Source organism: Grampus griseus (assembly GCF_964374135.1).
Source record: "Grampus griseus genome assembly, chromosome: 18".
Taxonomy (NCBI): Eukaryota; Metazoa; Chordata; class Mammalia; order Artiodactyla; family Delphinidae; genus Grampus; species Grampus griseus.
In genome coordinates this window covers 56,696,840-56,723,325 of record NC_139012.1, presented here as the reverse complement: position 1 = coordinate 56,723,325, position 26,486 = coordinate 56,696,840, and the positions used below count along the sequence as shown (strand labels likewise).

The 26,486-nt window shown below is 37.7% G+C and overlaps 1 protein-coding gene across 1 annotated transcript in view; it reads right to left on the bottom strand.

The window, feature by feature from the left end:
• Positions 1-3,739: 3,739 nt before the first annotated feature.
• DNAJC15 (DnaJ heat shock protein family (Hsp40) member C15) overlaps positions 3,740-26,486 on the bottom strand; it is a 62,606-nt gene continuing 39,859 nt past the window's right edge. Inside the window, exons 5-6 of the mRNA XM_082675920.1 lie at positions 22,179-22,249; positions 3,740-3,954 (exon numbers count right to left, since the gene is read on the bottom strand). Coding sequence (XP_082532046.1) covers positions 3,884-3,954; positions 22,179-22,249 — 142 coding nt within the window. The 3' untranslated portion in view covers positions 3,740-3,883. The remainder of the gene's footprint in view (positions 3,955-22,178; positions 22,250-26,486) is intronic.

The following is a 26,486-nucleotide window of genomic DNA, read 5'->3' as shown; positions in this document are numbered from 1 at the left end:
AAACAGAATCCAACAGCACATTAAAAGGATCATACACTATGATCAAGTGGGGTTTATCCCAGGAATGCAAGGATTCTTCAACATATGCAAGTCAATCAATGTGACACACCATATTAACAAACTGAAGGAGAAAAACCATATGATCATCTCAATAGATGCAGAAAAAGCTTTTGACAAAATTCAACACGCATTTGTGATAAAAACCCTCCAGAAAGTAGGCACAGAGGGAACTTACCTCAACATAATAAAGGCCATATTACAAACCCACAGCCAACGTCGTCCTCAATGGTGAAAAACTGAAACCATTTCCTCTCAGATGAGGAACAAGACAAGGTTTCCCACTCTCACCACTATTATTCAACATAGTTTTGGAAGTTTTAGCCACAGAAATTAGAGAAGAAAAAGAAATAAAAGGAATCCTATTCAGAAAAGAAGTAAAACTGTCACTGTTTGCAGATGACATGATACTATACATAGAGAATCCTAAAGATGCTACCAGAAAACTACTAGAGGTGATCAATGAATCTGGTAAAGTAGCAGGATACAAAATTAATGCACAGAAGCCTCTTTCATTCCTATACACTAATGATGAAAAAACCGAAAGAGAAATTAAGGAAACACTCCCATTTACCATTACAACAAAAAGAATAAAATACCTAGGAATAAACCTCCCAAAGGAGACAAAAGACTTGTATGCAGAAAACTATAAGACACTGATGAAAGAAATTAAAGATGATACAAACAGATGGAGACATATACCATGTTCTTGGATTGGAAGAATCAACATTGTGAAAATGACTATACTACCCAAAACAATCTACAGATTCAATGCAATCCCTATCAAACTACCAATGGCATTTTTCACAGAACTAGAACAAAAAGTTGCACAATATGTATGGAAACAGAAAAGACCCCGAATAGCCAAAGTAATCTTGAGAAAGAAAAACGGAGCTGGCGGAATCAGGCTCCCAGACTTCAGACTATACTATAAAGCTACAGTAATCAAGACAGTATGGTACTGGCACAAAAACAGAAATACAGATCGATGGAACAGGATAGAAAGCCCAGAGATAAACCCACCCACCTCTGGTCAACTAACGTATGACGAAGGAGGCAAGAATATAAAATGGAGAAAAGACAGCCTCTTCAATAAGTGGTGCTGGGAAAACTGGACAGCTACATGTAAAAGAATGAAATTAGAATACTCCTTAACACTGTACACAAAAATAAACTCAAAATGGATTAAAGACCTAAATGTAAGGCCAGACACTATCAAACTCTTAGAGGAAAACATAGGCAGAACACTCTATGACATAAATCACAGCAAGATCCTTTTTGACCCACCTCCTGGAGAAATGGAAATAAAAACAAAAATAAACAAATGGGACCTAATGAAACTTCAAAGCTTTTGCACAGCAAAGGAAACCATAAAAAAGATGAAAAGACAACCCTCAGAATGGGAGAAAATATTTGCAAATGAAGCAACTGACAAAGGATTAATCTCCAAAATATAGAAGCAGCTCATGCAGCTCAATATCAAAAAAAAACCAAACAACCCAATCCAAAAATGGTTAGAAGACCTAAATAGACATTTCTCCAAAGAAGATATACAGATTGCCAACAAACACATGAAAGGATGCTCAACATCACTAATCATTAGAGAAATGCAAATCAAAACTACAATGAGTATCACCTCACACCAGTCAGAATGGCCATCAAAAGATCTACAAATAATAAATGCTGGACAGGGTGTGGAGAATAGAGGACCCTCTTGCACTGTTGACGGGAATGTAAATTGATACAGCCACTATGGAAAAGAGTATGGAGGTTCCTTAAAAAACTAAAAATAGAACTACCATATGACCCAGCAATCCCACTACTGGGCATATACCGTGAGAAAACCATAATTCAAAAAGAGTCATGTACCAAAATGTTCATTGCAGTTCTATTTACAATAGCCAGGACATGGAAGCAACCTAAGTGTCCATCAGCAGATGAATGGGTAAAGAAGATGGAATATATATATACAATGGAATATTACTCAGGTATAAAAGGAAATGAAATTGAGATATTTGTAGTGAGGTGGATGGACCTAGAGTCTGTCATAGAGTGAAGTAAGTCACAAAGAGAAAAACAAATACCATATGCTAACACATATATATGGAATCTAAACAGAAAAAAAAAGGTTCTAAAGAACCTAGGGGTAGGACAGGAATAAAGCCACAGACGTAGAAAATGGACTTGAGGACACGGGGAGGGGGGGAAGGGTAAGCTGGGACGAAGTGAGAGATTGGCATGGACAAATATACACTATCAAGTGTAAAACAGATAGCTAGTGGGAAGCAGCCACATAGCACAGGGAGATCAGCTCGGTGCTTTGTGACCACAGGCATGGGGTGGGTGGGAGGGAGGGAGATGCAAGAGGGAGGAGATATGGGGATATATGTATAGCTGATTCACTTTGTTATAAAGCAGAAACTAACACACCATTGTAAAGCAATTATACTCCAGTAAAGATGTTAAGAAAAAAAAAAGAAAAAGAAAACTCCCCCACTACAGGATGTCATAAATTGAAAAATGTGTCTAGAATATTAAGAAAGCATTTTAAGATAGATGAAATACAATAGTTCAGCTTATCTGGGATGAACCCAGGGTTGTGAAGGAGTACTAGAAAATAATGCTGGTATTCTGCCTCTGAGTCTCTTTTCTCACTTTTAGAATAGTAAAGTGATGATGACCAGGGGCTGTTTTGAGAAAATAATTTAACATGCTGTACATTTCAGGGCCAGGAGTTCCAGACCATGTGTTCATCCCCTGCTTTGGAGAAACCCTGCACTCTAATCAAACTAACTAATACATCCTATTTCTGCTAATTGTGACTGATCTCAGGGGAAACAAAAGAGTCACCAATCATATGGTATATCTCACTGTTTTTAAAGCCAAGGTCTATGCTACTCGTGATTCTATGAAGCTCCCCCTGATGCTCAATTTAAAATATTGTTTTCTTTTTCTGAACTTCTTTAGCATTGCCTCTCAAATAGTATTTGTGTGGTTTATCTTTTCCCTAACTGTAAGTCCCTTTGGGTCACGACCCATGACTGGTTCACACCTGTAACTCTCAAGGAACCTTACAGTGCCTCGCACGTTACAGTGGTTAATAAATATTTGTAGAATGAATAATTGAATAAATATACAGTACCAGAAGACTATAATTAAATACAAATCCCTCAGACTTCTCCCAGCTCTTTTCAGACTTTCCTCACAGGGCTCATTTTGTAAACCTTTAATCATTTTAGTCGCTCTCCAAGTTCCCATGCTTCAGCTATAGGGTCTCAGGGAGAGCAGAGTTCTTTCCTAACCACTGCTTTACAAAACACCATTTAGTAAATTCAATCAACTTTCAAATCACTTCCCCGGGATGGCAGTCAGTGTTTGGTCTCAAAATATTTAAAGCACCTTACATAGGCAGAGTACTAAATTCCTCTGAGGAAACAAGGGACAACATGAGCATAAGTATAAGCAGCAAGAAACTTTCTACCCATCGCTCACAAATTCCAATTATATTACCAATGATTATACTTGTACGGGGGGTTGGGGCTGGGTGGGAGGAATTCGGAACTAACAGAAGTCTTAAAATGTATGACTATCAGAGAGAGGAAGAAAATAAGGGGGAAAGATCAGTGATTGAATTTTAACCTGTTCCTCTGAAAGATAAAACAAAGATGGATTGTTCCTCTTTTATTATTATATAGCTTAGTAGTGGAAGAAATAATTGTGGTCACTACATGTATGAAAATTATGAAGGTCATGATTTAGATTAACTTGCAGGACGTTTTTTATAAGGTCCCCCTTTTTCTCCTTCAGAGTGGTCCTTGAGCATCAATCAATGTTTGGTGGCTGCTTCTAGCAAGTCTTTTGCTTCATTAATTTTGGTTGCTAAGTAAGGAGATCCACCTGAGAGGACAAAGAAAAGTAAATGGATTAAAACACACTTCATTATTGACAGTTTTTAAAGTCTCAAATGAAATATAGTACTTATGGAGTACAGACTTAGAGTCACTGTGCCCTAAAATAAAACTGTCAGTTCTTTTTTAGAGTTCTTCACAATGAATTACTGCTAATGCAAAGAGCAAGAGGAAAACTGAGGTGAATTTCAAATTCAGAATCTTTATAAATCACAAACAGACGCTTTTTGACATACAAAACTACTGGCCCCAAAACTGTCACGTTAAAGCTATTTAAGCATCATATGCCTTCTAACTTCTAGTCCTGAACACTTTCATTGCTTAACACTAGAACTAACAATCATATTACAGTTCACCAGTCCCTTTGTGTTTGTTTTCATTTTTTTTCTCCCCTTGAGTACAAATGATCTATAGCTGTTGAAAACATAAGACCTCAGTAGTGCACAACAAACCAAAAACATCTAGATAGCACTGGTGTGTATATTGTCCTGACTTTATCCAGGCCTTTTACTGATATCATACCACCCATTTTAAAAAGGAAAAAGAAGAAAAAAAAAGGGGGTGGGGGGGAAGAAAGCAGGGAAACAGAACAGCATAAGGGCAATGCTGAAGGAGCTATATTTAGTTTTTTACCCTTGAAGATATCACTGACATTTTCACATCAAGATCTGAATCGCTATAAACACTTACGGATTATATCACAGAGTGCCCTTGAATATACAATAAGAATTACAAATGAAATTGATGCAAGTTTCCATATGCACTTGACTCTGAAATAAACTGACTTCAGGATTATCTTTGAAAATGATCTCAGAATTAGGTAATGTCAATCTTGGTAACAAGCTGGTTAAATTTTGAGAGTTACCAATGTAATGCCAGGCATCCTGTATATCCTCAACAACTACCAAAATATTAATTGAACTCAAACATAACCTTTAATTGATTGATATGAATTCTGGATATTTAAATCACTGGCCATAACATGCTCATTTAGCAGAAAGAAAAAAAATCAAAGGCATGGAAGATCGAAAGTCTCATTAAACATTATATTTATTGATGGCAATGTCAGAGGAAAAAAATTGACAGTTTATTCAGAAAAACATTGAATTACCCTTCACCCTCTTTTAATGAGAGGGACACTGGACTTCTCAATTATGTGCATGGCAGAAACTTTGGGTTCGGCACTCATTCTACCTTCCTAAAACTTGGAAAAGGCCCTAAGCCTAAAACTACGATTCCTATATTCTCTTCAAGTAGTGTTTGATTCAAATTAGGATCTATCAATGAGAGGCAGTCTTGTGAGATTTGAAAGGCTGAAGAGAAAGGTTTTCTTGCTGGGCCTCTTTGTTACTGCTGCTAGCAGGTGAAATCATGGTGTAGTGATGGCCGCAGCTGTGCTTTCCTTACAGTTCTAGTGGCAGTCCATGAGGTAGTCAATGAGTAGCTGCCCTGACAGCGCAGCTCTGTAATTACTAGGGGAGCCATTCTTGTAAGCCAAGTCTAAAATGTACTCCTTTAGACCTTCCAACAATTTGTAACCATTCATTCCCTGCACTAAATGCTCTCCTGCTTAAAACCTCTGGTTTCTGGCACTGAATCTTGACTAATATAAAATATATAGGATACATATCCTTTATTTAATGGAAACAATACAGTTTTGAATCTTTCGATCCTGCTCAGGTTTCTTGGGGGAATCATCTGGATTGCATTTAATTAGAATACTCATCCTCTGGGCTTCCCTGGTGGCGCAGTGGTTGAGAATCTGCCTGCCAATGCAGGGGACACTGGTTCGAGCCCTGGTCTGGGAAGAGCCCACATGCCGTGGAGCAACTGGGCCTGTGAGCCACAATTACTGAGCCTGTGCTCTAGAGCCTGTGTGCCACAACTACTGAAGCCTGTGCTCTAGAGCCCATGAGACACAACTACTGAGCCCACCTGCCACAACTACTGAAGCCCACGCACCTAGAGCCTGTGCTCCGCAGCAAGAGAAGCCACCGCACCACAACGAAGAGTAGCCCTCGCTCACCGCAACTAGAGAAAGCCCGCACATAGCAACGAAGACCCAACGTAGCCAAAAATAAAAAAATAATAAATTAATAAAAAAAATTTATCAAAAAACTAACACTGGATATACATTGACCTCAATGAAGTTTGATGACACTATCGACTCATACTGTCCAAAAATAATTGGGGCTCAGCAAACCCATGATCAAAACCACTGTGATGAGCATAGTAACTAGGCATTATTCTAATATAGTATTTCATTTGGTTCCTCCAACTATCCTTTGTAGTTGCTCAATTCTTATTTTCATTACATAAAGAGAACTGAATCACAAAAAAGTTCAGTTACTTGCCCAACACTAGCCACAGAGTTACAATGAGGTGGAGTCAGGATTCCCAGGAAGGTTACCACACCACACTGTCTCTCACTCTCTTTACAAACTTCCTTGCTTATTCAATTCCTACCATGTTAAACATTTGGTTGTTATAAACCTTTTCTACTTTCTTCAAGCCGGTAACCCCATCCCAGGTCCTCTTCCTTCTTAGGAAGATTGAAATCATGCCTTGTGGTTTACTTTTAAAGTATATGTCTATCTACTCATTACATAATAAATACGTTGAAGAGCAATCATGTCTTACATCTCTCTGTATTATCAGCACAGCTCTGAGTACACAGAAGGGAGTGGAGACGTGTCCTTGATGGGGAGAAGGAAGTGGTGAATCACTATTCCCTTATTTTCTTGCATCAAGTACCAGTTTCAGAAAAGTAAAATCACTTCAGAGAGACAGAAAACAGGATAAACAAGTGTGTTACGAGTGGGTGCTTTAAAAATAAATATCTGCAAAACATCTGGGTAAAACAATCCTAACCAGCACAAGAGAAAATAAGCAAATATTCTACAACTAACGATTGTTACAAAGTTAGGTACAGGCATACCTTGTTTTCTCATGCTTTGTTTTATTGCACTTTGTACATACTGAGTCTTTTACAAATTGAAGGTTTGCAGCAACACTGTGTCAAGTAAGTCTTATCAGTGCCATTTTTACAACAGGTTTATTTTTTAATTATGGTATGAACATACATTGTTTTTTAAATATAATGCTATTTCACACTTAACGAACAACAGTATAGTGTAAACATAACTTTTGTATGTACTGGGAAACCAAAATATTTGTGTGACTTGCTTTATCGCAATATTTGCTTTATTGGAGTGGTCTGGAACTGAACCTAGTATCTTTGAGGTATGCCTGTATAACTTATTACTAATGTGAGTTTCAAAGAAAGTACACCAATGTGAGGATTAAGAATATATAAGTTCCTTTTTTCCTTGGGTCTTCCTTATGCAGATCCATATATTCCTTAACTCTCGTTAAAACTTATGAATGTCTACATCCCAAGTCTGTAAGACAGAAGTAAGAAGTATTGCCATCTGCTGATCTGAAGGGTTCTTAAAAGCCACCCACCCTTCTTAAAAGAAAGATGTTAAAATCACATTGAAGCACATAGGAGATTGACTTCTCCGAACTTCAGAGAAGTTCCAGTGATCTGCTCCCCAGTGAAACTGGTGAAAACTATATAATAACCCCCAACCATTTGTAACCTCTAGAAACGATCTTAAAAACAAAAAGAAAAAAGAAAAATCTACTAGAGAAGATCTATGAGAAGTCAGTAGGAATCTGTGGTAAACGGCTCCCTCCTATTCCCCTCCCAGCTCAGCAAGGCAGAGACTCCATGCTGGACTGCTCTAGCAGAAACACAGGCCTCCATCTCTCCCCCGCTCCCGGACAGAGGGCTTTCTTTCTGGGAGGAGCAGGACGGACCTTCGTATTTCTCTTCCTACTCCCAGTTGCCTGGTGCTGAGGCTCAGCCACAGGAAAGTGGAACAGAGGCTCTACCGTGGACACGGCTCCCTTAGAATAAATACTGGGACCTCAACAGCTCTTTTCCCAGCCCACAAGGCATGGTGGTTTCACACCAGGATAGGCAAGCTGAGAAGACCTCTGGCTACTTCACTAAAACCAACCAGCCAGTTAATAAACAAATAATAATAACAAGCTGGCCTGGGGGGTGGGGGGTGGCAAACCAATACCCAGAGCTGCTATAATACATAATCTAAAATATTCAGTTTCCAACAAAATATTTCGGGGCATGTAAAGGAACAGGCAAGTATGACAGTATGACCCATACACACATCATGAAAAAAGTAGCAACAGAAACTATCTCTGAGAGGGACCAAATGCTGGATTTATGGAAAAAGTTTCCAAAGTAGCCATTATACATTCACAGAACTAAAATTAAAAAAAGAAATCACTAGAGGGGCTCAAGAGTAGATTTGAACTGGCATAAGACAGAATGAGCAAACTTGAAGATACAATGATTGCGATTATGCAAACCAAAGATCAGAGAGAAAAAGGAAAGAAGGAGAAAAAACCAGAGCCTCAGAGAAATGTGGGACATCATAAAATCCATAAAAATACATGAAATGGGAGCACCAGGAGAGGAAAGGAGAAAAAACAACCTTTAAGGATATGCTGGCTAAAAATTTCCCAAGTTTATTGAAAAACAATAACCTACACATCCAAGAAGCTCAACAAACTCCAAGTAGGATAAACTTAATAAGGCCTAAAACACACATCATTAAGAAATGCTAAAAGTCAAAGACAAGGAGAGAATGTGGAAGGCAGCATTAAATTAATTAAAAAATGAGGCCATTAGACTGAGGTGGCTTTAATGCCTTAGTAGACTACATAATCAAACTAAAACCTAAGGCTATAAATCTCTCCACATTAAGAAATTAAAACCTGAGTACAACGAATCACAAACAGCCAACTAGACTTTTCCAAGTAAAGCAAATGCTTACGCTACAGCCAATCAAATAATTTTCTTGGTTTGGTTCGGCCTCTTCTCTATAAAAACCTTTCCACTAGAGGGCTCCTAACCACTTTCGGATTGGTGCTGCCCAATTCAAATGAATTTTTGCTCAAACGAACTCTTAAAGTTTTTAATATGCCTCAGTTTATCTTTTAACAGTAGCAAGAGAAAGACAGTGTGACACTTATAAAGGAACCCAATAACATAAAAAGCTAACTTAGCAGAAAAACAATGGAGGCCAGGAAGACAGTGGTATAACATAAAGTCCTCAAAGAAAAAACTGTTGACCAAGAATGCCATACATTCAGCAAAGCTGTTATTCAGAAATGAAGGTGAAATAAACACTATCCTAGATAATCAAAAACTGAAAGAATTTATTGTTAACCGATCCACTTTAGAAGAAATACTAAAGGAAATTATTTAGGCTGAAAGAAAGTGACCTCAGATGGTAATCTGAATTTACATATACAAAGAGCACTAGTAAATGTAACTGTGTAATTATAAAAGACAATATAAATGCCTATTTTGCTTTCTTCTCTTAACTGATTGAAAAGGTAACTGTAAAAAAATATGCATAAAATGTACTGTTTGGTCTGTAACACAGAAATATAATACATGCATAATACACATGCTAGTAATAGCACAAAGGTGTATAGGAGCAAAGCTGTTATAGATTAAGAAAATAACAGCAGACAGTAATGATTCTAACAATGTACTGTTCAGCTTGTAACATTAGTAGATGTTATGTGTATAACAATAATACCACAAAAGGGGGAAAATGGGAACAGAGCTATATAGAAGTAATATTTCCATATATATTATAAGAATTAAGCTAGTATAAATCTGAAGCTGATTCTGAGAAATTAAGATGTATATGGTAAACCCTAGAGCAATCACTTTTAAAAACCCTCAAGAATAATGAAATAATAAAATCAAAATACTACATTAGAAAATATTCAGTGCAAAAGAAAGCAATAAAGGAAGACTAACGAGGGGTAAAAAAGACATGACATGGAAAACAAAAAGCAAATGCAGGGACTTCCCTGGTGGCACAGTGGTTAAGAATCTGCCTGCCAATGCAGGGGACACAGGTTCAAGCCCTGGTCTGGGAAGATCCCACATGCCGCAGGGCAACTAAGCCCGTGAACCACAACTACTGAGCCTGCACTCTAGAGCCTGTGTGCCACAACTACTAAGCTCGCGCACCACAACTACCGAAGCCCATGCACCTAGAGCCCATGCTCCGCAGCAAGAGTAGCCACCGCAATGAGAAGCCCACACATCGCAATGAAGAGTAGCCCCTGCTCACTGCAACTAGAGAAAGCCCACACACAGCAACAAACACCCAATGCAGCAAATAAATAAATAAATAAATATTTTTTAAAAAACAAATGCAGACATAAATCCAACTATATCAATAATAAAATTGCATGTGAACGGAATAAACAATCCAACCTGTCATTAGGTTGGCAGGTTGGATTAAAAAAACATGATCCAACTAAAGGCTGTTTACAGGAGACAGACTTTAGATTCAAAAGCACAAATAGACTGAAAGCAAAAGGATGGAAAAAGAGGTATCATGAAACACCAACCACAGACAAACTAGAATGGCTATACTCATGAGACAAAATAGACTTTAAAACAAAAAAGTGTTCCTATAAATATATATGCTCTTAACGACAGAGCACCAAAATATACGAAACGAAAACGAAGAAAAATGAACAGAGAAACAGACAATTCAACAATAAGAATTAATGCCCCACTTTCAATAATGGATAGAACAACTAGACAGAAGATCAACAAGGAAGTAGAAGACTTGGACAACACTTAAAACCAACTAGACCTAACAGATATTTACAGAACACTTCACTCAACAACAGAATATACATTCTTCTCAAGTGCACATGGAACATTTTCTAGGAGAAACCGTATGATAGGCCATAAAACAAACCTCAATAAATTAAAAGGATAGAAACAATACATTATGTTCTCCAACCACAATTGAATGAAATTAGAAATCAATAGCAAGGACAAATTTGGGAAATAAATACTTACAGGCCATAGCTTAAGTAGTGCTTAGAGAGCAATTATAGTTTTAAGTTCCTGGGTTAAAAAAGAAAAAAGATCTAGGGACTTCCCTGGTGGTCCAGTGGCAAAGAATCTGCCTTCTGATGCAGGGGATGTGACTTTGATCCCTGGTCTGGGAACTAGGTTCCCACATGCCACAGGGCAGCTAAGCTGCACGGCACAACTACTGAGCTCTCGCGCTGCAAAACTAGAGCCCACATGCTCTGGAGCCCGCGCACCACAACTACAGAGCCCATGAGCCCTGGAGCCTGTGCACCACAACTAGAGAGAGAAAACCCGCATGCCACAACTAGAGAGAAGCCCATGTGCTGCAATGAAGAGCCTGCGCACCACAACAAAAGACCCCACATGCCGCAACGAAGATCCTGCCTGCCTCAACTAAGACCTGACTCAGCCAAAATAAAAGAATGAATGAATGAATGAATAAATTAAATTAAATAAAAAAGAAAAGAAAAAAAGATCTCAAATCAATAACCTAAACTTCAACCTTAAGACACTGGAAAGAGAAGAGCAAACTAAACCTAAAGCAGGAAGAAGAAAGGAAATAATAAAAATTAAAACAAAAATTCATGAAAGAGAGAATAGAAAAACGGGGAAAATCAACCAGCCCAAAAGATGGTTCTTTGAAAAGAAGTCCTTAGCTTGTTGATCAGCAAAACAAACCTTTAGCTTGTCTGACCAAGAAAAAAAGAAAACAGATTCAAATTACTAGAATCAGAAATCAAAGAGAGGATATTACTATCATACCTTGCAGAAATAAAAATAACTATAAAGGAGTACTATAAATAACTATTTCAACAAATTAGAAAACATATATAAAATTAGACAAATTCCTCAAAAGACACAAATCACTGAAACTGTCTCAAGAAAAAATGGACAATCTGAATAGAGCTATTACAAGTGAAGAGACTGAATCAGTAATCAAAAAACTATGCAAAGGGCTTCCCTTGTGGCGCAGTGGTTGAGAGTCCGCCTGCCGATGCAGGGGATGCGGGTTCGTGCCCCGGTCTGGGAAGATCCCACATGCCGCGGAGCAGCTGGGCCCGTGAGCCATGGCCGCTGAGCCTGCGCGTCCGGAGCCTGTGCTCCACAACGGGAGAGGCCACAACAGTGAGAGGCCCGCGTACAGCAAAAAAAAAAAAAAAAAAAAAAAAAAAACTATGCAAAGAAAACCCAGGTCTAGATGGTTTATAGAAGGGGAGGCAATGCTTCCTAACTCATTTTACAAGGCCCATATTATCTTGATAACAAACCAAACAAAGACATCACAAGAAAACTATAGATCAATATTTCTTATGAATGTGAATGCAAAAAACTCAACAAAATACTAGCAAACTGAATCCAGCAACATACTAAAAAAATTTTGTACACCATGACCAAGTGGGATTTATCCCAGGGATGAAAGATTGGTTTAACAGCCGAAAATCAATTAATGTAACCCACTACATCAACAGAATAAAAAGCAAAAAACAAAAATCACATAATAACCTGAATATGTGCAGAAAAAGCATTTGACAAAAACACTCGACAAACTTAGAAAGTAACTTCTTAACCTGACAAAGGGCATCTATGAAAAACCCACAGCTAATACCCCACTTAATGGGGGAAAGATTGGGTGCTTTTCCATAAGATCAGAACCAAGAATGTCCCTGCTTACAACTTCTTCTCAACATTGTACTGAGCTTCTATTCAGGGAAATTAGGTAAGGAAAAGAAATAAATTGTATCCAGATTGGAAAGGAAGAAGTAAAGCAAACTCTATTCATAGATGACATAGTTTTATATATAGAAAACCCTAATGAACTTACCAAAAAAACTACTGGAATAAACAAGTTCAGTAAGGTTGAAGGATATAAGATCAATATATAAAAATCAATGATATTCCTATACATTCACAATGAATAATTCAAAAATGAAATTAAGAAAATAATTCTAGGGACTTCCTTGGTGGCCCAGAGGTTTAGAATCCACCTGCCGGTGCAGGGGACTGGGTTCGAGCCCTGGTCTGGGAAGATCCTACATGCCACGGAGCAACTAAGCCCGCGAGCCACAACTAATGAGCCCGCACTCTAGAGCCCGCGAGCCACAACTACTGAGCCGGCGCTCTACAGCCCTCAAGCCACAACTACTGAGCCTGAGAGCCACAACTACTGAAGCCTGCGTGCCTAGAGCCCATGCTCCGCAACAAGAGAAGCCACCACAACGAGAAGCCCGAGCACCACAACAGAGGGTAGCCCCCACTCAGTACAACTAGAGAAAGCCCGCGTGCAACAACGAAGACCCAATGCAGTCAAAAATAAATAAATAAAATATAATAAAAAAAAGGAAAATAATTCTATTCACAACAGTATCAAAAAGAATAAAACACTTTAGAACTACAAAATATTGGTGAAAGAAATTAAAGAAGATCTAAATAAATGGAAAAACATTCCACGTCCATGGATCAGTAGGTTTAACGTTAAGATGGCAATACTCCCTAAGCTGACTTACAGATTCAACACAATCTCTATGAGAATTCCAGTTGACTTATTTGTAAAAACTGACAGGCTGATTCTAAAATTCACATGAAATTGCAAGGGACCCAGAATAGCCAAAACAATCCTATAAAAAAGAATAAAGTAAGAGGAGTCACACTTCAAAAAATTAAAACTTGGGCTTCCCTGGTGGTGCAGTGGTTGGGAGTCCGCCTGCCGATGCAGCGGACACGGGTTCGTGCCCCAGTCCGGGAAGATCCCACATGCCGCAGAGCGGCTGGGCCCGTGAGCCATGGCCCCTGAGCCTGCGCGTCTGGAGCCTGTGCTCCGCTACGGGAGAGGCCACAACAGTGAGAAGCCCGCGTACCGCAAAAAAAAAAAAAAATTAAAACTTATTACAAGGCAAAGGTTATCAAGACAGTGTGGTACTGGCACCAAAGACAAACATACAGATCAACGGAACAGAACTGAGAATTGGGAGATGGGGTGCGGGTGGAGCTAAAGGATGATAGAGTTTCCTTCTGAGGTGATGAAAATGTTCTAAAATTGACTGTGGTAATGGTGGTACACATCTGTAAATATACCAAAAACTACTGAATTGTACACTTTAAATGGATGAATCATATGGTACATGAATTATATCTCAATATAGCTGTTTTAAAACAACAGACAGAAGGCTCTGAAGAATACTTTGAGTCTGATTCAGTTTATCAGATCCTTATAGAGAATCACAGAAACCTAGGGTTGGAAGAGTCTTAAAGGGTTCTTACCTGTTACACAATACATGAATACCTCCTATTACATCACCAACAAACTGTCCTCCAACAGTTCTCAATCTCAGGTTACCTTTACTGCTTTGCTTGAACGTCACTTTTTCCACTGCTGTAGCTCCAGTGCCTAGAACAGTGCCTAGCTCCCAGTAGGTACTTGTAATTACTAGTTGACTGATATCTCATGAAGGGGAACTAGGATAGCTCCAACTACAAGCACAGTCTTCCTTATAGAGGTCCAATCTTCACTGTTCATAGTTTCTTCTAAGTGAACATAATTCTGCCTCCATAAAGGCACAGAAGAGAGACTTCACATATTCATGCAACATTTTAAGTATTAGATATTGCATAGAAGTCCTCCAATTTTCTCACGATAGCAAGGTTTCTTATTCATTATTGCTTCACCCAAAAACCTAGGAGTTACCCTTCTTCATTTTTACTACCTCCAATCCATGAGCTTTGTTGGCTTTATCTTCAAAATATATCCTGAACTGGACCATTCTTTACCTCCTTCGTTACAAAACCCATAGTGTAAATCAGTATAATTCTTTCTTTGGTAACAATTTTCTGTACTAACTTCCTTGCTTCCACTCTTGACATCCTATAGCTATCTTTTCTCCACAGCTGCCAAAGCAGACTTTCCCATATTGTAAATCAGATATATCATTCCCATTACACTTGAAGGTAAAAGCCAAAGTTCTTAGCATTAGCTCTCCAGCTACATCATCATCTGGCCCTGGATGTTCTCTCCAATCATATTTCCTACCACTTTTCTCCTTCTCACTACACTCTAGCCAATCTCCTTACAATTCCAGAAATACACAGTATGTTCTCATTCCAAGACCTTTGCACTTGATGTTCCTTCTGCCTAAAATACTCTTCTTAAGATTTTTGCATGACTTCCTACTCCCTCAGGTCTTTGCTCAAATATTATCCCCTTACAGAGAATTTTAAGATGATACAAGTAATACTGCAACTGCCTCCTCTCCAGCTGCTGATCTCTACCCCTCCCCCACTCTGCTTTATTTTTCTAAAAGCTCTTATTATATCATGTGACGTTTTTCATACTAGCCTTTTCTGCCTAACTACTCCCAAAACTTAGTGGCTAACAACAACAATGTTTTTTTTCCCTCACTATTCCATGGATTAGCTGGGCAGTTCCCCTGAGCTGGGTCAGGGGAGCCAGGGCTGGATGGCACAGGGTGGCCTCACTGGGACTTCACCTGGGATGGCTAGTCCTTACTCTCAACTTGGTCTTTTCAGGAGGCATAGACCAACCTGGTCTTCTTCACATGGTAGTCTCCAGGTTCTAAGAGGATAACGGCTGAAGCTGCAAAGCTTCTTGAGGCCTAGACTCAGAATTCATACAATGTTACTTCTGCTATATTCTGTTTTGTTGAATGAATGAATGACTACTCATATGACACTGCTTCCAGCTCCTCAACATCCTGTTTGGTTTCCTCTGAATACTACTTAGTTTGTCCATGTCTTCCAAAACCTAGCATCCAGAAAGGGACACAAAATTCTGGACAAGATCTAACTTCAGCTCAGTATAGCTGGGTAATAAATATTAGTTGAAAAAGTGAGTGACAAGTACAAAAGATTGTGGTAATATTCAGTCTCATAATACAGATACTGTGTGCCCTTTAATGCAGCTTAAGAATGCACTGGCTTATTTCTAGCGGCTTTTATACCGTTGAATCTTATAGCCTTTAAGATCAAATATACCCCCATGGCTCTTTTTCATGTGTAACACTGCCAAGTCTCTGCCCTATATTTACACAATTGATTTTGGGGACCTAAAAGAACATTACATTTACCCCTGTTGAATTTAAATTTAATCCCTTCTAATTCACTGATTTCTCTAGTTGATCATTTCCACCGACACACTTTTTGGTCTGAGACGAAAAAGTCTGAAAACTGTTGCTTTCATACAAAATACATGGCATTCAAAAAAATAATTACCTTGTATACCCAAAGAAGGCCTGAAAAGGGAGAAAATAAGTTCCTAGAGGAGTATTAGGAACCCCTGGGGGTCCACAGTGCACGCCTTGCTAAGGCTGCTATACATCAATGAGAATGAACAAATGACTGCTCCACATTACAATATGGATGAATCGCACAAAGATAATGTTGACCCAAAGCAGCCAGATGCAAATGACTCGACATTCAAGAGAGAAGCTAACCTGTGACATATACATCAAGATAGTGGCTCCTTTTAAGGCTGCGGTAGACTGAAAGGGGTCTTGAAAGTACCCCCACGCTTTTCAGGGGTATGGTGATGTTTTCGTCCTTGATCTGGGGGCTGTTTATATGAGTATGTTTGTAAAAATTTATTTAGATATATATTATGATGTGAACTTTGCTGCCTGTATTTTCTACTTCAATACAAAGAGAACCGAAAAATAAAAAGAGATTGAGGAGAAACATAATCTCTTTAAAAAAAGGAAATCAAATTACATCACTCTACTGCTTAAAACCTGACAGTAACTTCCCACTCTATTTAGAATAAAGTTCAAATATTGGGTTGGCCAAAAATGACCCAAATATTGGGTCGTTTGGGTTTTTCTGTGACATCGTACGGAATATTAATATTATACAAAACCTACAGTGTTTCACAACCATAAAGCATACTGTTTTCAAACTCTGGGCACCACTTCATCTCATGCAGCTTCTCCCCTTGCTTATTACACCCCTATCACACTAGTTTTCTCCCTTAAGCACAATAAGTTCTTTCCTCCTAGGAACATGCTAGTTCCTTAACTTTCCAACCACTCTTCACATGGCTCAGCTTCTTTTCATCCCTTAAGAGCTCCTCAGAGAGGCCTCCCCAATCATCCCATGTAAAGTTGCCTCTTTCCCGTATTCTATAATCTCAGGCCATTGTGCCCTTTATTGCACTTACTGCAATTTGAAATAGGTTTAATTGTTTTTTGTCTGTCCCTCCACTAGAATGTATGTTCCACGAGGACAAGGATTTAGTTGCCCTGTTTTACAGTTTTTGGGGTTTTTTTAAATCTATTTATTTTATTTTTATTTATTTTTGGCTGTATTGGGTTTTCATTGTGGTGCACAGGCTTCTCATTGCGGTGGCTTCTCTTGTTGAGGAGCACGGGCTCTAGGCGTGTGGGCTTCAGTAGTTGTGGTACACAGGCTCAGTAGTTGTGGCTCATGGGCTCTAGAGCGCAGGCTCAGTAGTTGTGGCACACGAGCTTAGTTGCTCCACAGCATGTGGGATCTCCCTGGGCCAGGGCTCAAACCTGTGACCCCTGAATTGGCAGGCGGATTCTTAACCACTGCACCACCAGGGAAACCCCACTCTGTTTTACAGTTTAAATCCCAAGATTTATTAGCACAATGTTCTGACACCTTGTAGAAGTTGAATAAATAATTTCTGAATGAATAAAAAGAATAGTTTCAGGTCATTTCACATCAAGCTAATAAGTCTTTTAAAATTTTGATATGATCATTATATATTCATTTTCACAACACTATTTTACCTGTACATTTTATTTGTATGCCTTCTTTTTATTGATTTGCTTATTCATTCACTCATGAAAAAAATTAGAATTTATTAAATGTCAAACACATAGGTTCTAAAGATAAATAAGCCATGTTCTTTACTTTTAAACATCTCACCACTTATCAAGGAAAATTAATATGTGAGAAAAACGAAATTACCTTATACAAAGTCTTAAATCTAATTAAAATGTTGAAATGAAGGGAAGTGAAAGATGAGCCCTCTAAAACAAATAATAGTCTAGTACATCTACCAAAAAAGGAAATTGAGCTAATTAGGCATCACTTTTTCTTAGTGATTCCATGTTGACTCTCAGTGATCATATCTTCCTTTTTCTAAATGTTTGAAATACATATTTTAAATGCAATATATTGTAATAAGTTGTAATATATTATTACCAGGGCTTCATGTCAAATTTGGCTTCTTTTACAATAAGGGTAATTAAGGAAAACCCATTTAACAGTATAATTACTTTGACTTGCTTTTAATCCCAATATTTAATTTAATTTTGATTTAAATACTATTAAAGAAGAGAGAGCATTATATGTTTATTGAAAGGGGACATACATGGAAAAAAGACTGAGAATGTGCTGCGGCAGGCAGATTTCAGCTAAGTGTAAGGAAGAACTTTTTAGTAGTTACCGCTGCCTATCAGAGCACTGCTTTGCAAAGCAGGAAGCTCTCCATCACTAAATATCTTTAAGGAAAGCTAACAGGGCATTTTTCCCAGGATGGAGCAGAAAGATTTAGCAGGCAGCATTGATTAGACCAGTGTCCTCAAACTATGGTGAAGCACTTTTTAAAAAATTTTCTTGGATGTCACAGCAATGTCAAATGGCTATAAAGATTTCTGAATGCTTTTTTGCGGTACGCGGGCCTCTCACTGCTGTGGCCTCTCCCGTTGCGGAGCACAGGCTTCGGACGCGCAGGCTCAGCGGTTCACGGGCCCAGTTGCTCCGCGGCATGTGGGATCTTCCCAGACCGGGGCACGAACCCGTGTCCCCTGCATCGGCAGGCGGACTCTCAACCACTGCGCCACCAGGGAAGCCCTGAATGCTTACTTTTGATTTCAGTTTTTGATTTGTTGCACACAGGTAACAAACTGGCCTGGTATGAACAGGCAAACTACATTTTGAGAAGCACTGGATTAGACAGTCTATGAGAGATCTCTGAGGTTCTACAGTTTTTCAAACTTACCTAGTCTGTCTTCCTATTTTCATTAGGCATTAATATCAAACTACTAACTTCATAACTAATCGTTTTCTCCAGTACTTTAAAAAAAATACAAGCTAAAAGATATTCTAAAAGCATTAGATCAAAGAGCTGAGACATTTTTACTGCATTAACCTTTTATCTCACTAAAAGAAAAGGCAAAATTTACTTTTTGTTTGTTTTTCAAAATTTACTTTTACCAAAGCACATCTGAATGCTCATTTAAAACTGGTTACAAAAAATTTATTTCCAGTTCTCTCCCACACCTAATTTTCTGGTGTCACTTTCTTTGCACAAGCTAGTAATGAAATATGTAACAAGTCATCTTGATCACACATTTGAAGTTCTCGCTTTGTTTTACCAGCTGGTAGCAAAACCAAGAGAAAAGCCACGTGGGGGTGGGGTGGTGAGAGAAAGAATATGCATGAACTTCAGAAGCACTGGGTGGAGGAGTCAAGTGTTTGCAACCACCTATAAGTAACACTCAGTGGTGACCTGGCCAAGCAAATATGGTAAAGAATTGTAAGAAGAGCAGGCAAAACTGAGAGCTGCCCGTTCTCATACTTCCCCAAACATTCCTGGCTTTTTCTCTGCAAGGACAGATACTTTCATTTAAAATCTATTATCTTCTTATAGAGACAGATTGTACCAGGTGAGGAATACCCTTATCTAAATGTAACTACTGTAGAGTTAGAAATCAGAAAATATAAACCATTGTGAAAATAAATAACAAAATCCATTATCTTCTTCCCATTAAAAATGAAGCAAAACAAAACAACCTTCCTTCTCAAGAGATAATTTCCAGATTTATGAGCTATCATCTCCCAACTCCATCAAACATGAATTTTTTTCCCTCAAGTAGTTGCAATATTCCTTAAATCATCATACTTGTACTAGAGCAGGAGTTCTTAACTATGAGTATATGGATGGGTTTTAAGAAGTCTCTGAAACTCCAAATATTATAAAATTTTGGGTGAATGAGCAATTATATGGACAAGATGTCTACAGCTGTCACATTTGTTGTTGACAACTGTTGATTAAAAGCATCTTTCTTAGGTTAAAAATGTGATCCGAATAGAAATATAAGGTACGGGTTCTTAATTAATTGAATAGGTATATAAAAGTATTACATTATATCATATATCCAAAAAAAGCTTTAGAAATAAATCCTTTCATTTTGTAGATGATAACATTGACATTTGGAGAGGTTAGGGGAGTGTTCAAGGCCATGCTGCTAGCTAGAAGGCAGAAGATGAAGAAGAAGAATGCTGGCTCCTACTTCCGGATCCATTCCCTCCCACTCTGCCACCAATGCAAGGCCAGACTAGAGGATACTAGTAAGCACACTAAGGACAGCCAACAACCCCAATTCTGATAAATATACAATCTCAGAATAAATCAAGTAATTCTTTAAACACTACTGGCTCATAACATAAACATTTTCTATATTTTACTAAAGGTATCTAAAAATATATATTCTTTTAGACACATTTTAGAGCTCACTTCCTTGCCAGTAGACACAATCAACAACTTGTCAATCATCTGAAATACATTAGTGCTTGATCCCACCGCAATCAACGAGAGAAGGGCATACACTTGATAAACTCCTCCCTCCCTCCCTCCCTTCCTTCCTTCCTTCCTCCCTTCCTACCTTTCTTTAATATTTTATTCCCTCCCTCCCTCCCTTCCTTTCTTTAATATCTTTATTGGAATATAATTGCTCTACAACGTCCCCATATCTCCTCCCTCATGTCCCTCCCACCCTCCCCATCACACCCCTCTAGGTGATCACAAAGCACCGAGCTGATCTCCCTGTGCTATGTGGCTGCTTCCCACTAGCTATCTATTTTACATTTGGTAGTGTATGTATGTCCATACCACTCTCTCACTTCGTCCCAGCTTACCCTTCCCCCTCCCCGCATCCTCAAATCCATTCTCTATGTCTGTGTCTTTATTCCTGTCCTGCCCCTAGGTTCATCAGAACCATTTAAACACATTTCTTTCTGAGTCAATTACTCTAAAAGCCCACAGTGCAAAGTAAATTAGTTGAATGGATCTTTTAGTAACTGTTGAAGCTGTTTAGAAATTTTAAGCAAAACCTCTTTTCAAAGTTTATTCTTTTGTTTATTCACACTAAAGAATAGCAAGTGCAAAAACCAAAGGAGATGATATTTAGTGAAAAGAATTTTTACAGTAATTGAGAAAGCTGAAAAAGAATGCCTGATTTTGGAGTCAGGATGGGTAGAAATCCAAAATTTGTTTTTAATTTTTTTCAAAATAATTAGAAAACTGAAAGTCTGTAAGAATCCAAGAAACCCTTTACTCTCTGCCCCCTACTCCCCCACTTCTGACTTCTGAAATACAGTGTAACCTTCTGCCATCTGTTATTTTAGAGCAGAAACAGTAATAAACATATGGGCTTTCTCTCTCAAGCAGCTGTAGGGTAGTTAAAGTTATAATAATTGTCTTTCTGTAAGATAAATCTACATTTAAAACCTGGCCAGTTAAAAAAAAATAGCTCAGCCTCAGAGCCTTCCAGAATAAAATTAAGAAATTCAGAATCATCTGTGACATACTACATTAAGAGATTTAGAGAATACCCTCCAAGTCTTGTACTTTTATGTGCAAGGTTAAACAAATGTAATTCATGATGCCCAAATCAGTTAATACAGTCAAAGAGTCCACAAGTCATGTTTTTTCTTTCTCCATCAAAATGCTAGGAGCCTCAGGACTTCCCTGATGGTCCAGTGGTAAAGAATCTGCCTTCCAATGCAGGGGACGTGGGTTCAATCCCTGGTCGGGGAACTAAAATCCCACATGCTGCGGGGCAACTAAGCCCACACACAGCACAGCTACTGAGGTCATGCGCCTCGACAGAGAGCCCGCGCACCACAACTACAGAGCCCACATGCCCTGGAGCCCAAGCGCCACAACTAGAAAGAAGCCCGCGTGCCCCAAAGAAGATCCCGTATGCCACAACAAAAGACCCTGCATGCCACAACTAAGACCTGACGCAGCCAAAAAAATAAAGAAAATAAGTAAGTAAAATAAATAAATATTTTTTAAAAAGATTAAAAAATGCTAGGAGCCTCAAACAGGGGTTAGATACTCATATATAGAAATTGCTAACAAAGTTTTCCAACACTGATAACTATAAATGCATCACTTCGGTGGGTCACTGAACTCCAATCTAAAGGCTCATTTATTTATAAGAAAAACCACAACACGTGTGACACATAAATTTCCATTTCAGCTATGTAACAGGAATTTTACCTACCTTTATCTGGGTGATTCAAAATCATGATTCTCCTGTGAGCTGCTCTAATCTTGGCCTTGCCGGCAGATGGGCTGTAAAAAGAAATTAAAGTGCTTATAACAAATAGTGTCAAATGCAGATTATAAATTAATGGTTTATATGAGTTTTAAGAAATTAAAAACTAATGAGAATTTCACCATCTTGTGGATAAATATGAAATTACAGCTTGTCACTTCATTCTACCAACCATCAAAATAAATCATATTCAATGCTGCATGTACTTTCCTTCAGTCCTTATTCTCAATTAAAAAAACATATACACAATATAAGGATAGGAGAATCATAGCCTGTAGACTATTACTGTGAGTTTGAAAATTTATGCTTCAAGCTCTTTGAGGGGAAGGCAGTATAAATAATGTAACAAACAGGTATTTGAACTCTAGGGCTACCAGACTTCAGGATTTTAATCCCAGCACTGCCATGAAAGATAGGGTAGCCTTGGTCAAATTTTTTACCCTCTCTGAGCTTCGGTTTCTTCATTGTGAAACAGGGATAGGAACAACATAGTCCTCATAGAGCAATTACAAGGATTAAATTAGTTGATGCCAACAAAGTGCTACAGCAGTGCCTGGTGTGTAGCAAATGTTCCATAATAGTTAGCTTTTACTATTATTATCTTTCAACAGAACATCTCAAAACCCTTAATAGCTCATAATTTATTTAGCTTTGTGAGAAAACTATGGGAAAAGCTTGGCTGTTAGAGCCTATGCTCTAAACAAAAATTAAAGGAGAAAGTTAAATAAACCTAAAATTATTCCTGCAAAACCTAATTTATCCAGTACTGGAACTCCTTCTCTCTAGTACATTTTCCAGGTAAGGAAAAAAATTAACACTAATAATAACAAGATCCTGGTGTTCCTACTTAATATTTATACTCGCTTATCTAAGCTGCTTTTCTGAGCCTCAAATGGAAATAACAGTAGCTGACCCAAAGTACACAGTGGTTGCTGTGAAACTCAAAATCATCTGTATGGATGAACCACACTGTAGGGGCTAAATGCAGGAACTTTTAGAGATATTCAGACACTGGTTTAAATCCATCACTCATAATCTATAAAACTTTGTCTTGGGACTTCCCTGGTGGTCCAGTGGTTAAGACTCCGTACTTCCTCTTCAGGGGACGCGGGTTCAATCCCTGGTTGGGGAACCAAGATCCCACATGCCGTGTGGTGCGGCAAAAACAAACAAACAAAATACTTCGTCTTGCTTACTTGAACTCTCTGACTTATAATTTTCTCACAAGCAAAATTTTCTCATAAGCATACCTCCTAGGATTATTTTAAGGACAAGTTAGATTATATAAGCAAAAAGGATGAGCATGACCTGGCATAAAATTAGTGTTCAAAGAATAGTAGTTATTATCATGAACATAAAGAATGCTTATGAAAGTGTATTACATTTCCTACTTTTTAAAAAATGGGGTATAAATAATCTAATCTAGCATATCTTGAATGACTCAAAAAGCATTATCATGAGTATCAATTAAGTGCAAAGAAACTCTCAAGGTCTGCAGAGGTTTGCTTGCCCTTCTCCTAAATGGTCATAAAATGCTATCCATTTAAGTTCTTCTGTCTGTTTTGAACGCTGCCTTCCTTGCTGTCAGTTGTCAATCCTCAATTCTACCAGTGTTCTAGTCTCTAGCTATTACTTGCCAGTTACTTGCTATTTCTAATCTCCTGGGGTTAAGTAACAGATCATCAAACATGTTAAAATACATTATCAATTGCTACATAAGCATATAAACATTCTTCTATAAATAAAATAAATAAGTCAAGTCAAAAAGCAAGTCAAATGAGAAATCAAAAAAAATCTTGAGACAAATGAACAACCTACCAAAACTTATGGGATGCAGCCAAAGCATTTCTAAGAGGAATTATAGTAATAAAAGCCTACATTCAGGGGGAAAAAAAAGAACTCAGATAAACAACCTAACTTTACACCTCAGAGAAGTATAACAAGAAGAACAAACTAAGCCCAAAACTAGTAGAAGGAAAATAAAGATCACAGTGAAAATAAATGAAATAGAGACTAAAAAGAACAAGAAACCAAAAATCAATGAAACTAAGAGCTAGTTTTTTGAGAATACATACAAAACAGACAAACCACTAGCTAGATCACCAAGAAAACAGAGGACTCAAGTAAAATCAGAAATGAAAAAGGAGAGATTACAACTGATACCACAGAAATACAAAGGATAAGAGACTACTGTGAACTGTACTATACAATAACAAATTGGACACCCTAGGAGAAATAAATGGATAAATTCCTAGAAACAAAGCATCTACCAAGACTGAATCATAGAAAATATGAACAGACCAGTTACTACTAATGAGACTGAATCAGCAATCAGAAAACTTCCAACAAAGAAAAGTCCAGGACCAGATGTCTTCACTTAATTCTACCAAACATTTAAAGAATAATTAACACCAATCCTTAAACTCTTCCAAAACATGGAAGAGGAGGAAACACTTCCAAACTCATTTTATGAGGCTAGCATTACCCTGACACCAAAACCAGACAAGGGCACTACAAGAAAAGAAAAATACAGGCCAATATCCCTGATGATCACAAATGCAAAAATTCTCAACAAATATTACCAAATCGAATTCAACAATACATTAAAAGAAAGGATCATATACCATGATTAAGTGGGATTTATTCCAAACAAAACGAAGGATAAAAATCACATAGTCATTTCAATAGATGTAGAAGCAGCATTTGACAAAATTCAATATCCATTAATGATAAAAACTCTTGACAAGGTTGGTATAGAGGGAACGAACCTCAACATAATAAAGACCATATATGAAAAGCCCATAGCTAACATTATACTCAATGATGAAAAGATCAGATCAGAAACAAGACAAAGTTGCCCACTCTCACCACCTTTATTCAACATAGCATTGGAAGTCCTAGTCAGAGCAATTAGTCAAGAAAAAGAAATAAAAGGCATCCAAATGAGAAAGGAAGAAGTAAAACTGTCATTATTTGCAGATGACATTTTTACCTATAAAAAACCCTAAAGACTACACCAAAAAACTGTTAGAACTAATCAACAAATTCAGTAAAGTTGCAGGCTCTAAAATCAACGTACAATAATTTATTGTTTCTATATACTAATAACAAACTATCAGAAAATCAAGAAAACAATCCCATTTAAAATTGCATCAAAAACAATAAAATACCGAAGAATAAATTTAACCAAGGAGGTGAAAGACCTGTACACTGAAAACCAGAAGACACTGATGAAAGAAACTGAAGACACAAAAAAATGCAAAGATATTCTGTGCTCACGGATTGGAAGAAGTAATTTTTTAAAAATGTCCATACTATCCAAAGCACTATACAGATTCAATGCAACTTATATCAAAATTCCAAAGGCATTTTTCACAGAAATAGAACAAAAATTCCTAAAATTTGTATGGAACCAACCACAAAAGATCCTGAATAACCAAAGGAATCTTGAGAAAGAAGAACAAAGCTGGAGGCATCAAACTTCCTGATTTCAATCTATCAATATATTACAAATGCTCTAGTAATCAAACAGTATGGTATTGGCATAAAAAGACACATAGATTAATGGTACAGAACAGAGCTTAGAAATAAACCCATACCTATACAGTCAATTGATTTACAACAAAGGAATAGAGAATATACAGTAAGGGAAAGGATAGTCTCTTCAATAAATGGTGTTTACTGGGAACAGAAAATCTGAACAGTCATATGCAAAGGAATAAAACTGGACCTTTATCTTGTACCACACACCAAAATTAACTCAAAATGGATTAAAGACTTAGATGTAACACCTTAAAACTACTAGAAGAAAATATAGGATATAAGCTCCTTGATATTGGTCTTGTAAAGATTAAGCAAGATGAGAGAATCCTAGTTCTTAAACAAAGCATTAAAAATTAAACGTAGCTCTGATATATCTCCAGTATAGACAATTCCACCACAAATTGAAAATGTAACTTTAAATTAAATATCATTTTGCCTAGATCAGGGATTTCAAACTGCTCCCTGGAATGCATTTGACTGGGAGTAGGTGAGTGGGGTGTATAGAACAGAGTAGTGTTCCCTGATCCTGTAGCAAATGGAGCAGTTTGGGTCTCATCTTTTTCTACTACTAGTCTATTGAATAACATTTAAACAGAGTTCCACAGAAGTTTTTAGAAAGTCTGAAAATCACAAATGTGTGCATAATTTCAGAATATATCAGGTATATTAAGTTTTCCTGGGCAGCTCAGTAAAATATTTCAGGCTTACGCA